The sequence below is a fragment of the Myiozetetes cayanensis genome, unplaced genomic scaffold (genome assembly GCF_022539395.1).
Source record: "Myiozetetes cayanensis isolate MyiCay16 unplaced genomic scaffold, myiCay2020 scf1, whole genome shotgun sequence".
Lineage (NCBI taxonomy): Eukaryota > Metazoa > Chordata > Aves > Passeriformes > Tyrannidae > Myiozetetes > Myiozetetes cayanensis.
Genome location: NW_026086604.1, coordinates 103661259 through 103673382, shown reverse-complemented (window position 1 = coordinate 103673382; position 12124 = coordinate 103661259). Strand labels below are relative to the sequence as shown.

Genomic DNA, 12124 nt, shown 5'->3' with positions numbered 1-12124 from the left:
GATTCCTGAACCAAAATCAGAGCTTGGCAATGGAATAGAGATTCATTATGATTAGGAAGTAAATACAGAACTGAAAGGCAATATTCACTATAGCTGCATCAATACTTCTAATAAATCCCCGAGCAGACAATTCAATGAGTTGCTGCAGTGTTAAAAGGAAGCATTTCCAAAGACCAGTTTTGTAGTACTATCTAAAATGATCCTGTTTTAATAGAGAACAAGTTTTCTAGCAGTCAGCTGTAGGTTAATATCAAGAGGTTCAGAGAACTAGTTAGTAAAGATCACAAAAACCTCCTTAGACCCAAAATGAAAGGTCAAGCAGCATTTTAATACACAGAAATTGCAGAGATGCTCTTCCTTTTCTTGACACTGCTTTTCCTTTTCCTAAGCCTCCTTATCATAGACAGTAGGCTTCACCATTCCCTTCTCATTTAGATGCTTTAAGTAACTCTAAGAAACAAGTCCTTAGGATATGCTTCCCAAGAAGGGTAAGAGACTACTGCAGTCAGACTCAGTTTCCATTCATCCTTGTCAGCAATTTTGGTTTCTTCCTAAGGCAGTTTGTCATTTGCTTCAGTTTCAGCATCAGTCTTCTTCCAACATCCTTCACTCTGCATTGTCCTCTCTGACCCTGTGTTTTCCATTTCCAATGCTTCCTCTCTCCCTTATCTCAGTCTTCCTTCACATTCCTGAGTCATTATAGAAATTTCTCATGGCAAAACAAAATAAAGCATCAGCTATTTCTGCTTTCCTCGGGAAGACACTAGAATTGCAATTTAAAGCAAGATTTGAAGAAGATCCGAGACCTGCTATAGATCCTGAAAAAGAAGAAAGGGGGTACTGAAACACAGATGCTAAGTCATGCCTTACCTGAGGCTCATCTCATTACAGGACCATGTTAAGGATCAGATACTAAGTGTCTGATATGTGCTTGGATGTGCACAACTAAAAATAAGCACCTGGGGGCTAATCAGCTCACCGTGTGAGGAAGTGCCTTTTAATCTGCTGCTCCCAAGGAGAACTGCACAGAGCCCACTGTGGCAAAGCAGCCAGGAGACAGTGAAACAGTCAAACAGGGCAGGAGGGACAAGAAAAGCATCCGATTACGTCATTATATAAAAACATATAGGTAAGAAGGTGAATTCAAACCACCATGGTAACATTACAGCCATTGTTTGACTCTGCAGCCACAAAACACTTCTATAAGAGACAGCATAAAATTTCCAAAAGTTGCTTCTCTTCTGGAAAATTATGATGTGGTTTTACTTTTAAAATAAATCTAGTGCCAAACTATCACAAGCTAAATTTGGACAGTTGCACAGATGCTCATCTAGCAATAATTCTTTTTTTTCCTCATGCAAACACCTTAACATGAAAGCATGACTTTTTTTTTTTAATTTTATTTTTTTATTTTTTTTATTTTCCATCAAAAGCTAAACATGTAGTGGTTTGTCTTGAAATAATATGTATCTTTTTCCTTTCTTTGCCACTCCACACAGAATCAACCAAAGAATTGTAAAGCATAGTGGTAAGACCCAAGATGAGAAGGCCCAGTTGACATGTTATCTGCAGAAGCAGCACCAGGATGTGCTCTTCACTTTCCACAGGCACAGGTATGTGACAGTGATTTGCTGTTGATCTGGCCCAGCTTGAAAACTACCGGCCAGGTATTCCTTCTGCCTCCTAATGTCCCACACAAATGTAAGAGGGCAATGCTTTTCCTGCAATTCTCTCCTTGCTCACCTGTGATTGAGGTGGAAGGTGTGAAACTGCACTATTTGCAGAATATAGCAAATACACCTCCTTTGGACCAGGACCTCATTTAGACAACAGCTTCCATATATATGGGAAAGTTTAGGTGCGGTGTGAATCATGAGAAGTGATCTGAACACACCCAGGACTGTAAGATTATCATACATATCCCGCTGCACATACCACACAGGGCTGTGCAGAGAGTGCCATGGCTCCCTCACAGTTCTCTTTCTCACTCAGTACTAACTTAGCTCTGTGTCTGTGCTGCAACCAGCCACTCCAGGATTTTGCCTCTTTATTCTAGAGGGACCCATCTCAATTCTGCCATCAGTGATGGAGGCCCTCGGCGTTGTCACATAAAGCACAGAAATTACGTACATTTGGGCAGAAACAAAAGGCAGGCAGAAAAACACTTGGATATTTGAGTGGAAGAGCCAGGCAGAGAAAAAGAGGAAACAAGAACACATTAACAGGCTGGGAACCGCTGCGCTTAGGCAATCAGGTCTCATGTGGAAAACTGCATAGACTCACCAGAAAGACTCTTGTGACAAAGCTCACTTTTCTCTCTACCTTCTGCAGAACAGAAACAAATTACATCCCTTTTCCTATAATTTCTGGGTGGGGGGGAAGGCATGGCAGAAATCAAGCCCAATTTTATTTCAGAAAATACTGAAATTATATGTTAGATTCCTTCCTCATATCCGATCAGGCTAGAATGAGTAGGCATGAGCAGACTTTGTGAATTGGCGGAAGGATGTGTAGGCAGCCTCCTATACAACAACTTCATGGGTTAGAAAGTATACGGCAGACAGTCTGACTGTGACTCAACCCATTTAAGTTCTGAAAGGTCTCTGCAGGATGCCACCAATTTTCCTGCCTGCATCACCGGCACTCACAAACAGCACCTGCTCCTCCACTGTGACTTCTGAAAGCTTCAAAAGCAAAAGAATTCCCTCCTCAACCTCCCCAAAAGTAGCAACTCAATTAGTTGCCGTGGAAGAATTGTGCCTGCATTGCAACTGAGTGAATAACCAATTTACCAGCTCAACAAATGTAAGGGAAAGGGGATTTTTTACTGCTGACCATAAACCACCTTCTAATTTTCAGGTAATCAAGGTAATTCTTGGTGCAACCAAAGTCCAAATGTTGTTTCAATTTTACTAACTTTTAAAATTTGTTTGAAACACAAGAATGGAAAACTTAGGGGCGTACCACTTACACATCACTCACAAAAATGTAGTAGCATTGGATCCGTTATAAAACATACCAAGGGATTAGTAAGTCAAACTTTTTCAGCACAGATTTCAACCCTGCTTTCCCACTCTGGTGAAAATATTTTATACCAAAAATTTTACATGTAATATCTAGGAAAGATTTGAATTAAATAGATAAAACCAGTGAGAAAAGGGATAAATGTTCTCTTCTATAGATGAGATGTGAATTTCAGGCTACAGTAAAATTATATTTTTCCTAAGGAACACTTGACTTTTTCCTACACAGATGAAGAGCCTACTAATCTAATGGCAAAGAAACTGGACATAAACTTGGGCAGCTGGCTGGGCAGAACCCAAAATAGGTGGCTAGCCAATACTCAGACCCAGAACTGCTAACTTTATTTGCATTTTCTGCCTGGAGCATCAATCCCTTGTGCTTAAAGAAAAGGACAAGCCACAGTATGTGTCTTCTCAAGGCAGAATTTCACCCCAAAGAAGCAGTGAGTCCTGCTAGACTATAGCTGGTCAGAAACATGGAAGAAAAATATAGACAAGTCACCAACTTGTCAGTCATCAAAAGCAAATTCATTAGAATGAGAAATGTGGATCCCACGAGAGATAACATCATAAAGGACTTATTTGTGACTCATCTGACCTACTGTGAAATTCAATAATCTCTAAGCAAAATCCTACACTTCCTCCCAGATATACCAGAAGTTATCACTATAGTTAGATGCCTGTGAGGAAAACGTAAAATAAGGGAATATTTCAAGGGCAGTACATTAGAAGTTAAGGTGTAGTTGCTGTAGAACCAGTTTACCCAATGCCATCTGCTCTTTCTGCCTGGAAACACTGTTAAGTGAGCAAAGATGAATGGCAGTACCCTCCCAACCGGAGTTGTAGCTTTGATTTTGCTGCCTGCTATCAAGAATGCCTGAATGAACACTAACTGCACATACAGGAGTCAACTTATCAAAATTGCAAAGCTAGTGTTTCTAGAGAGGCAATCCCAGGCACAAACATGGCCTATTTAAACACACGACAACAACTACCAGTTTTCACTTTTTGGGTTATAAATAAAAGAAGTGTTCAGTTTGGTTCCTTTAGCTTATACTTCACACCAAATTAAGTAGGTACCATTATTTTAAATCAATGTTAGCAATCACTGAAGTGCATGTGTACAAAAAACAAAGGGAAATGAATACACACCAACAAGCATGTCTGCATACAAAATATTTCAGTTTCATATATTTATACCTCTCTCCTCTTTGTATCTTGAAAACAAAATGGGTCTGAACAGTCTTGCACCACAAATCCTTGAGCAAATCAAAGACAAAGAACCGGTAAATTAAAATAGTAATAGCAGTGGTGGCATAATAGTATTTCCACTGAAAGGTTTTTCCTCAGACACTCTATACACTCAGAAGAGTTGCAAGAGCACACCAAGAGGTACAAGTTACCAGTAAGAAAAATTTCAAGATACTGGTACTGAATAAAGTCTGTCTTAAGGTTAACTTATAATTTCATTTTTAAAATTAGTAGAACATAAAGCTGAAGTAGTTTTGGAAGCAAATTGAAACCAGGGGGACACATGACTTATCTGCTACAAAGGAACCAAAAAACTTTATCTGTCACAAAGCTTTATTCCAATAATTTTCTCCACTGTTAACTTTAATTACACACACTGATTGTCCTATAATTATGAAGCTCGGGAAGCTGCCAATTATTTCCTGTCGAAAATTTTTAAATTTCTTTCAGAAATTGAACATTACTTCCATCAATGCATTCCAAATACTATGTCATCACCTTCTAAAAGTCAAGCCTCTGATGAAAGAGACTGATTATTTAAGTGGCATATGAAAAAAGCCAATGCATATCAGTTACTGATAGCACCAGACAATTAATTAAAAAAGAGCAAGAAAAGATAATTCAACAGGAAAATAATTCAATAGGAAACTTCTCTAAAAATCCAAATGATAACAAACAACACCATGCAGACAAATAAAACATGTTTGTTTTTTTTCCTGTTCACTAAACAACTTTTCTGCTGGAGGTTCCAGTCATACTGAATAGCAAACAAAACCCTGAGATTCAAAATCTGTTAACTCAAAGTCTACATAAACACTGTGTTTATCTGAAGGAAGACAAGCATGTAAAGAAAACATATTACTGCAATTTCAGGAATAAGTATGCAACAGGAAAAAGGTGAATGAGACTAGTGGATTGTGGGTAAGTAGCTAAAAAAGAATAAAACAGAAGAAAAAAAAATGATTATTTTTGTTTCCTCCTTCACTGCGTGACACCCATATTTTCACCCTGAGATGTCTTTTGCTTTCAAGATGCAGAGTTACCCATCTGCTCCAGTGCCTTCACACCTATATTCTTCAAAAAATTGCAATTATATTTACTCTTCCTACTTTAGTTTACTAAAGTACATTACTCTTCTACTGGTCTTTGAAGCCCTTTTGTCACTCCCCAAAAGGGTACTTCAGTTTCAGACATTCTTACCACCTTACTATTCCATTTATTAGCAAATTACTCCTAAGTAGAATCATTTACAGGAGGCAGAACAAGGTATGAAAAGGGAAGAGATTACTTATTGACTGTATTCTCTTCTAACTTCTGCTTTTCATTAATACAATTAGATAACATAACTAAGGTCACGCAGCTGGGGCATCCTAAGAAAGTGGCAGGCCAGACTGCAGGGAATTGCACTGCCCATTAAAATGCAGCACTGCCAATACACTCAATATGACTTTCTGATAGTGCCTCTGCTTAATACATCACATTTTGTCAGGGAAAACTTCATATATTCCAAGTTCATTTCAAGCCAACTCTGGGTTTCAGACTCAATTTCTAATTACTGCATAGAAGAGATATTATCTCATTTTGAGGGCTTAGGAATTAACCTATAGCACAGGAGTCAACTGTATTGCACAGGGCAATTTAGTTGAAACTAATCTCTCCTCCTAGGAACCAAAATATTTCCTAGTATCAACAATAAAAAAAAGAGAAGAGCTTACGCCAAACAAGTTTCTCAGTACTGCAAGTAATACTTATAGCTAAAAATTTCTTGAGGAAATTTTAGCTTGACCACAGGAGAACTTTGTTAGGACACAGGAACAGAAATATATCTAAAAAAATAAGTTAGGTCAACAGGCTGTACAAACAGAGCAAACTGATGCAGTGGGAGCTTTGGGAGCCAAAGGCCATGAAGGAAAGGTAATGTTAGACATAAAATAAGGAACTCAAAAAAGAAACAGGCATGTCAGGGGCCACAGGAAACAACTGTACATCAGCTAGTAAGTCAAGGAGATGATAAGATAGAAAGTAGGTGACTTTTGCAATCAAAGACTATCAACGCTGTAGGAGTTGCACAACATTGCTCACCTCAGAGGTGTTCATATCACACCAGCAATGCAAGTATAAACACTAAGTAGAACTCCTGAGGAGTGGTGGATAGGCTAACATAGTCCCAAAGCGAGTTTGTAGTTTCCAAAGCAGCTTCAGGCGAGCAATTGAATCTGAGAGTGATTCTGTAAGGCACTTCTAGTGTATATTTAGTCTTTCTTAGATGGTAAATACATGAGGCACTCAGGCGCTCTCCTAACAGGAACCATGCAAGAATAAAAACAGGCATCTCAAAACAACAAAAGTTCTCAGTAATGTAGCAGCTAAAGTACTGTGTTATAGAAACAGAGCTGAGCCAGCAATAAAAGTCCTCTCTAAAGAGTGGCTAATTACACGCTTCACTGAATCCAATTTTTAAGACAGCATTTGCAACATGAAAATGAAAAATAAGAAAAAATTGGGAGTTGTCAGAGAAAGCTCTATTTCAATAGAATTTCTGTCCTCTTTAATTTTTTCAAGCTCCTTAAAACACGACTGTCTCATTTGGAAGCACTGGCTACCTCTACTAAGTATATTCTCTAAACTTAGAATTTTCAAAAGAAGCCTATGAAGTAGCACAGTCCAGATCTTACCAAATTTTAATGAGAAACAGTAACCAATTTTTTTTTTTTAATAAACAAAACCACTATTTAGCATAGTTCAACCAAAAAACATACTCTTTGTCCAGTATGTGAAATAGCCCCTCAGGGGCTTATGGGGATTGATACATACTGTTGTATTGCATACTACCACAGTGCCTTTTTAAGAGTTACTGGTAGATTCAGACTGAGGAGAAACATCTATTTAAAGAGCAAATCCTACAATCTCGTGGTCTACTATTATGTCCATGGATATTGGCAGGCCCTTTACAAACCTATTAGAATTTTGAACAAAAACTGGATGATAATGCATATTAAAAGCTGAGTTTTAACTTTTAGTGGAAATGATAGGCATGTTTACTGTCTCCTTGCTATACACAAACTTCTTAAGCAGGACTGCATGTGCACTTTTTCTTGGGGAGTTAAACCATCCCTATGATTTCCAGTCACTGACTTTCTGGACTATTCTCTACTCTCATCTGTGCTTGCCTGGTTTATGCTTGGCAAATACTTGATTTCAATAAAATTCAGGAAAAGTTGTTCTCTTCAGAGGCATGTATTATTCAGCTGTATGCCTCCTCTTGAAAGGATGCAACATAACTTGCTCTAACTACCTTTGAAATAACAAACGTAGGAAGTGGAGTGGGCAGGGGCCAGGAATGGGTTATGCAAGTGACTCATGATACTTTGTACTTATTGTACTCTAAGCATGACCTCACCTACAGCAGTAGTTTCAGTGGAAACATCTTAACTCTGAGGACACTGCCAACTCATTCGCCTATCAAGGCATTACCTGGTCAAAGCCTTCTTTCCACAAACAACCCTGAAAGTTTTTGGCAGACTCCGAGCAGGTCAGAGAATATTATACAATTACTAAGTTCTGAGCTTATCATCATCCATTATGCATCTGACAAAGGCACAAGTTTATTTCCCTTCTCTTTGCAGGCCTAAGCAAAAAGTAGCATTTGCAAAAAGTCATATCTGTAACATTTGACTCAGCAACGACAGCCTAGATGTACAGCTTTCTCCCAAAGCTTTTAGAGACTTATGCCATGTTTTAGTGTCATGCGGTTCGCCTTCCTGGAGTCTGTTGCTAAGAACATCAGGATTTTGAGCCTCCTCTTCAAAGTCAACTGTAAACAGTACACAGTCACTGTGAACTGTGAACAGGCAACCACAAAGATCTCAGCGACAAGAAGCCTTACCCGTATGTAAGCATCCTGGTGATGTTTAGCAAAGTACAGCATGTTGTCAAGGGCCAGCATTCCTGGAGGGGTCTGTGTGAAATCCATCGCTGGGTTTACATGATTCTGCAAAAAGATGGCAAGATCACTCGATTAGGATCTTTACATAAGCTATCAGCTCCCCAGTGATGAGCACCGTGTTAGCACGCTCTGTCAAAAAAGCCCAGCAACAGAAAGCTCTGTTGGAAATGGCCCATGCCTGAAGGAACTTTAAACCCTATGACGTTGTCATGTCAGTAATTCACTTCCATAGCTATGGAATGGAATTTCCCAAAGGCTGAATGCTTCAGAATTGCAGATCTCCAAGTCTTTCATGGCAGATAGACTTCTTGGTGGTACTGCAGATTAAAAGTACATAAAAATGCAGATATTTGAGCAAACAGGCACCAAACCACCTATTTATACAACTGCTATGGAACTATTTCAAATAAAGTCCAAAATGAAGGAGAAAACTACCAGGCTAAATAGCTATATTAAGTCTACTGGATTTTCTGGACTGCTGAAGACAAAGGGCCCCAGAGAGAACTTCATGAAATTAAATGGATTCACCTTGTGGAATTCAGGTACATTTTTTTGTTACGTTCTGAATCTATGAATTTCAACTACAGAATTAACGATTGAACATACCAAATATAACCAGAGCTTGTTAGCTTCCACACGCACCTACATATTTCAAATGTTCAGCTTCACACACTACATGAAAAAATACATTTGCTCAAAATATTCATTAACCTAGGCGATCTTCTGATTGGATGGAATTAAACGTATATTCGAACAAGTTTTATGTAGTTCATGGTTTAGACATGAACATTTGCCTGGCTTCAGCACAGAAGCTGCTTGGAAATACAAAGAAGACTATGTCTCCATCAAAAAATGCCTCTCTTCTGCTATGCTCTTTTATCAATATCACCTTTGCAATGTCTCCTGCTCTACTCATCATTCTGACACAAAAAGATTTCCCCAGCTGCTTTGCAATGGCATTTCTATTCTGCAAGACCCAGCTGACAGAGACTTTAAAAGTGCATTTACTACCAGAAAACTGGTAAAGATCAGCACAGATTTCTTCCATTAGTCTGCTTCTGCAGTGTGCTCAGGGTCTGATCCACCCACCTCACTGACAAAAGCATAGGTTTTACTACTTTTTCTTCTGTTGAGTCTGTCAGGCCATGAAGTGGTAGAAATGTGAGATCCCACTTTCTTGCCTATTTTATCTTTAGATGCATCATAGGTTGGTTTTAGTTAGTCAATAATTTGTAGTCACAAAAAAGATTAGAAATAGTAGAAAGTAAAAATTATACATTAAGATGCCTGCGCAACTTTAAGAGTAGACAAAGATGGCTGAAGATGGCATGCACAACCTACTGAATGTACATTTCCAGCTTAGGAGAATGAGTGTACAAGCAAAACAATCATAGGCTCATTATTTGCAATAGGGAATCAAGAGGAGGTCAGAATCTTAGATTTTATATGGAAATATCTACGCAGTAGGTATTGCAAAAGGGTGGTAGAAGTCTAGGGAGGGAAGAAAAAGGCTTACTGAGTTGTATTTTCCCAAAACTCCTTTTTTTTCCAACTGCATTTTTGTTTGTTTCCTGTTTTTTCCACTTTCTTCTGAATGATGGACAAAAGCACTTCATGGCTATTTCCCCAATGCAAACTTTCATCTTCCACATTGATGCATTTATCAGTCAGAACACTTAAAATCAGTACAAAACTGCTTCAAAAACATCACAAGCCCAACAGACTTCAGCTTCTGGGAGGAGAAAACTTTCCTTCCTGCAATTTTCAAACATTCCAAACAGTGAGTTTTAAGAGAGGCTGAGTCTGACAGACACACAAATGTCCACCTGAACATCCATCCTTCCATCCCCCAACCCACCATGAACATCTAAGCCAGTCCTTTTATGCATTTGAAACTGCCTTCATTTTAGCCATAACGTACATGTTCTGGGGAACACCACTTGATACTTAGCTGTGTCATGAGGTACATTTCCTTGGGAAAGCTGTTGGGAACCACAGCAACCACCAGTCAACAGACAATCCTACAAGCACCAGCTTTACAATGCTTTTTGTAAGGAGAACTTCAGCACAGGGCTGAACATACACTCTTGGCTCCCATGTGATAGCACAGGTAGGGTGCACTTGGATAAATACCTGGCAAGCAGAGAGAGCACCCATCTACCTTACTCCAGCAATTAAAATACTAGTACTCATTTCACTAGTATTTACAATGTTAAATAAAAGCAGGATACTTCTTTAATACTTTTTTATAAAAAGGCTGACCTACTGTTGCTTGAATAGTTCTTTCCTTCTACCTCTCAAATTTCCCATTCTGCATCTCAGATTGTATAGAAACAAAATACAGTGAAAGCATGAGAAATCTCATCATATTTAGTATGGATAACTTATTTTGTCTCTGATGATTACTACTAGTTCTATGTTCAACCAGAAAAGTGATCTCTCCATCACTTCTTACTTTTTCTCCGAGTCAAGCCTATAAACCCAGCTATTTTTAGCTGTTTGTTTTAAAAGTTTCTGGATCCCAGGATAACCAGGGCTGATCTTCAGCTCTGTTAAGTCAAATAACTGGAGCTGATAATAGCTGAGGATCCACAAAACAATTCTGGTACATGAGAGACAATACATTAACTTCAATTATTCTTCAAATTCAAAAGGAATGTCAGACACTTTGTTCCCTTCCTCCTTTCTCCCTCCCCCTAAAATCCTCTTTTTCTTAACATGATGAATGTTTGTGGTTGAAATATTAACTTATTGAGAGTGGGTATGGAATGAGATACAAAGCTAAATAAATTATCTAAAATGCTATAGTGAATAATTCAGAGGTATGCAAACACCCCCACCTACAACATAATTTATTAAATATACAGAACACAGTTCTTCAGGCATATTTGTTGCATCTGTTTAGTACAAAATTTATGGCATTTTTCTCTTTACAAAAAGCAAAGAGTAAGAAATACAAATGGAACAGATTAGTTACGTCAAATTTTTCAGATAATTTTTTTTTTCCACTAGGCTGAGTAATAACTATGCATCTTTCAGCTTCAGCATCTGAGCAGTATTTAAGTGCTTATTATTCTTATGCTGTACATGTTAACATAACAAAAGAACCAGGAATTTGTTAACCAACATAGTAGGATACTGTGGAAACAAATATTCATGCTTTTGGACAAGATGGAAAACCAAAATGAAAAGAAAAATTAAAAAAATCCTGTGGCATGTTTCACAAGATGACAGCTATTCTGGCTAAATCCCAGTGCAGTAATTATTTCAGACAACCTAGCATTCTCATGCAGTCCTAGCTGTGTAGAGCTTTCTTCTCTGTCCTGAATGGCTTCACTGTCTTACTTTTGGCAATCTCCGAGGGATGTATAGATTTAAGTCGTAAGAATGTGTCCTCACACCGAGATGCCTAATCACAGTAATGGTGTACTGTCCGTAGCTGCTAATGGAATAAGTACTGCTCGTTCCTTATACTATTCCTAACAACAGTATCTTCCATGTGAATATGCCGAAGCACAGAATACCATTTACTTCCCTGCATTCCTAGGCCATTAACATACAAATTTATTTCTGTCTTGACAGATATTGACAGCATATCACAGATCTTGCACCAGTGCTATGTGTAGACACGTAAATCAGTTGCCAAATCATGCTAATTTGTCCTGAGTAGGTGCTAGACCCATTAATAGCTGTTTTCCCAATCCCAAAGCAGCTCAGGGGAAACCTTATTCTGAATGCCTCACTTCTGTAAGTTCGCATGACAAAAACACACCAGAAGTTTCCAGGGAAGAATCAGGACTGTAAAAGAACTGATGATAGAAGAACTTCAGAACATCTGAAGACTCCAATTTAAATGGTGTCATTCTAAAATGAACCCTTTCAAAAGTGGTCATATTTTTTTCTG

General features: G+C 38.4%; 1 protein-coding gene across 1 annotated transcript in view; it reads right to left on the bottom strand.

The window, feature by feature from the left end:
• The window catches only part of ELMO1 (engulfment and cell motility 1), a 312368-nt gene that overhangs the window by 157892 nt on the left and 142352 nt on the right, over positions 1-12124 (bottom strand). Inside the window, exon 15 of the mRNA XM_050308939.1 lies at positions 8161-8265. Within this exon, the coding sequence (XP_050164896.1) occupies positions 8161-8265 (105 nt within the window). The remainder of the gene's footprint in view (positions 1-8160; positions 8266-12124) is intronic.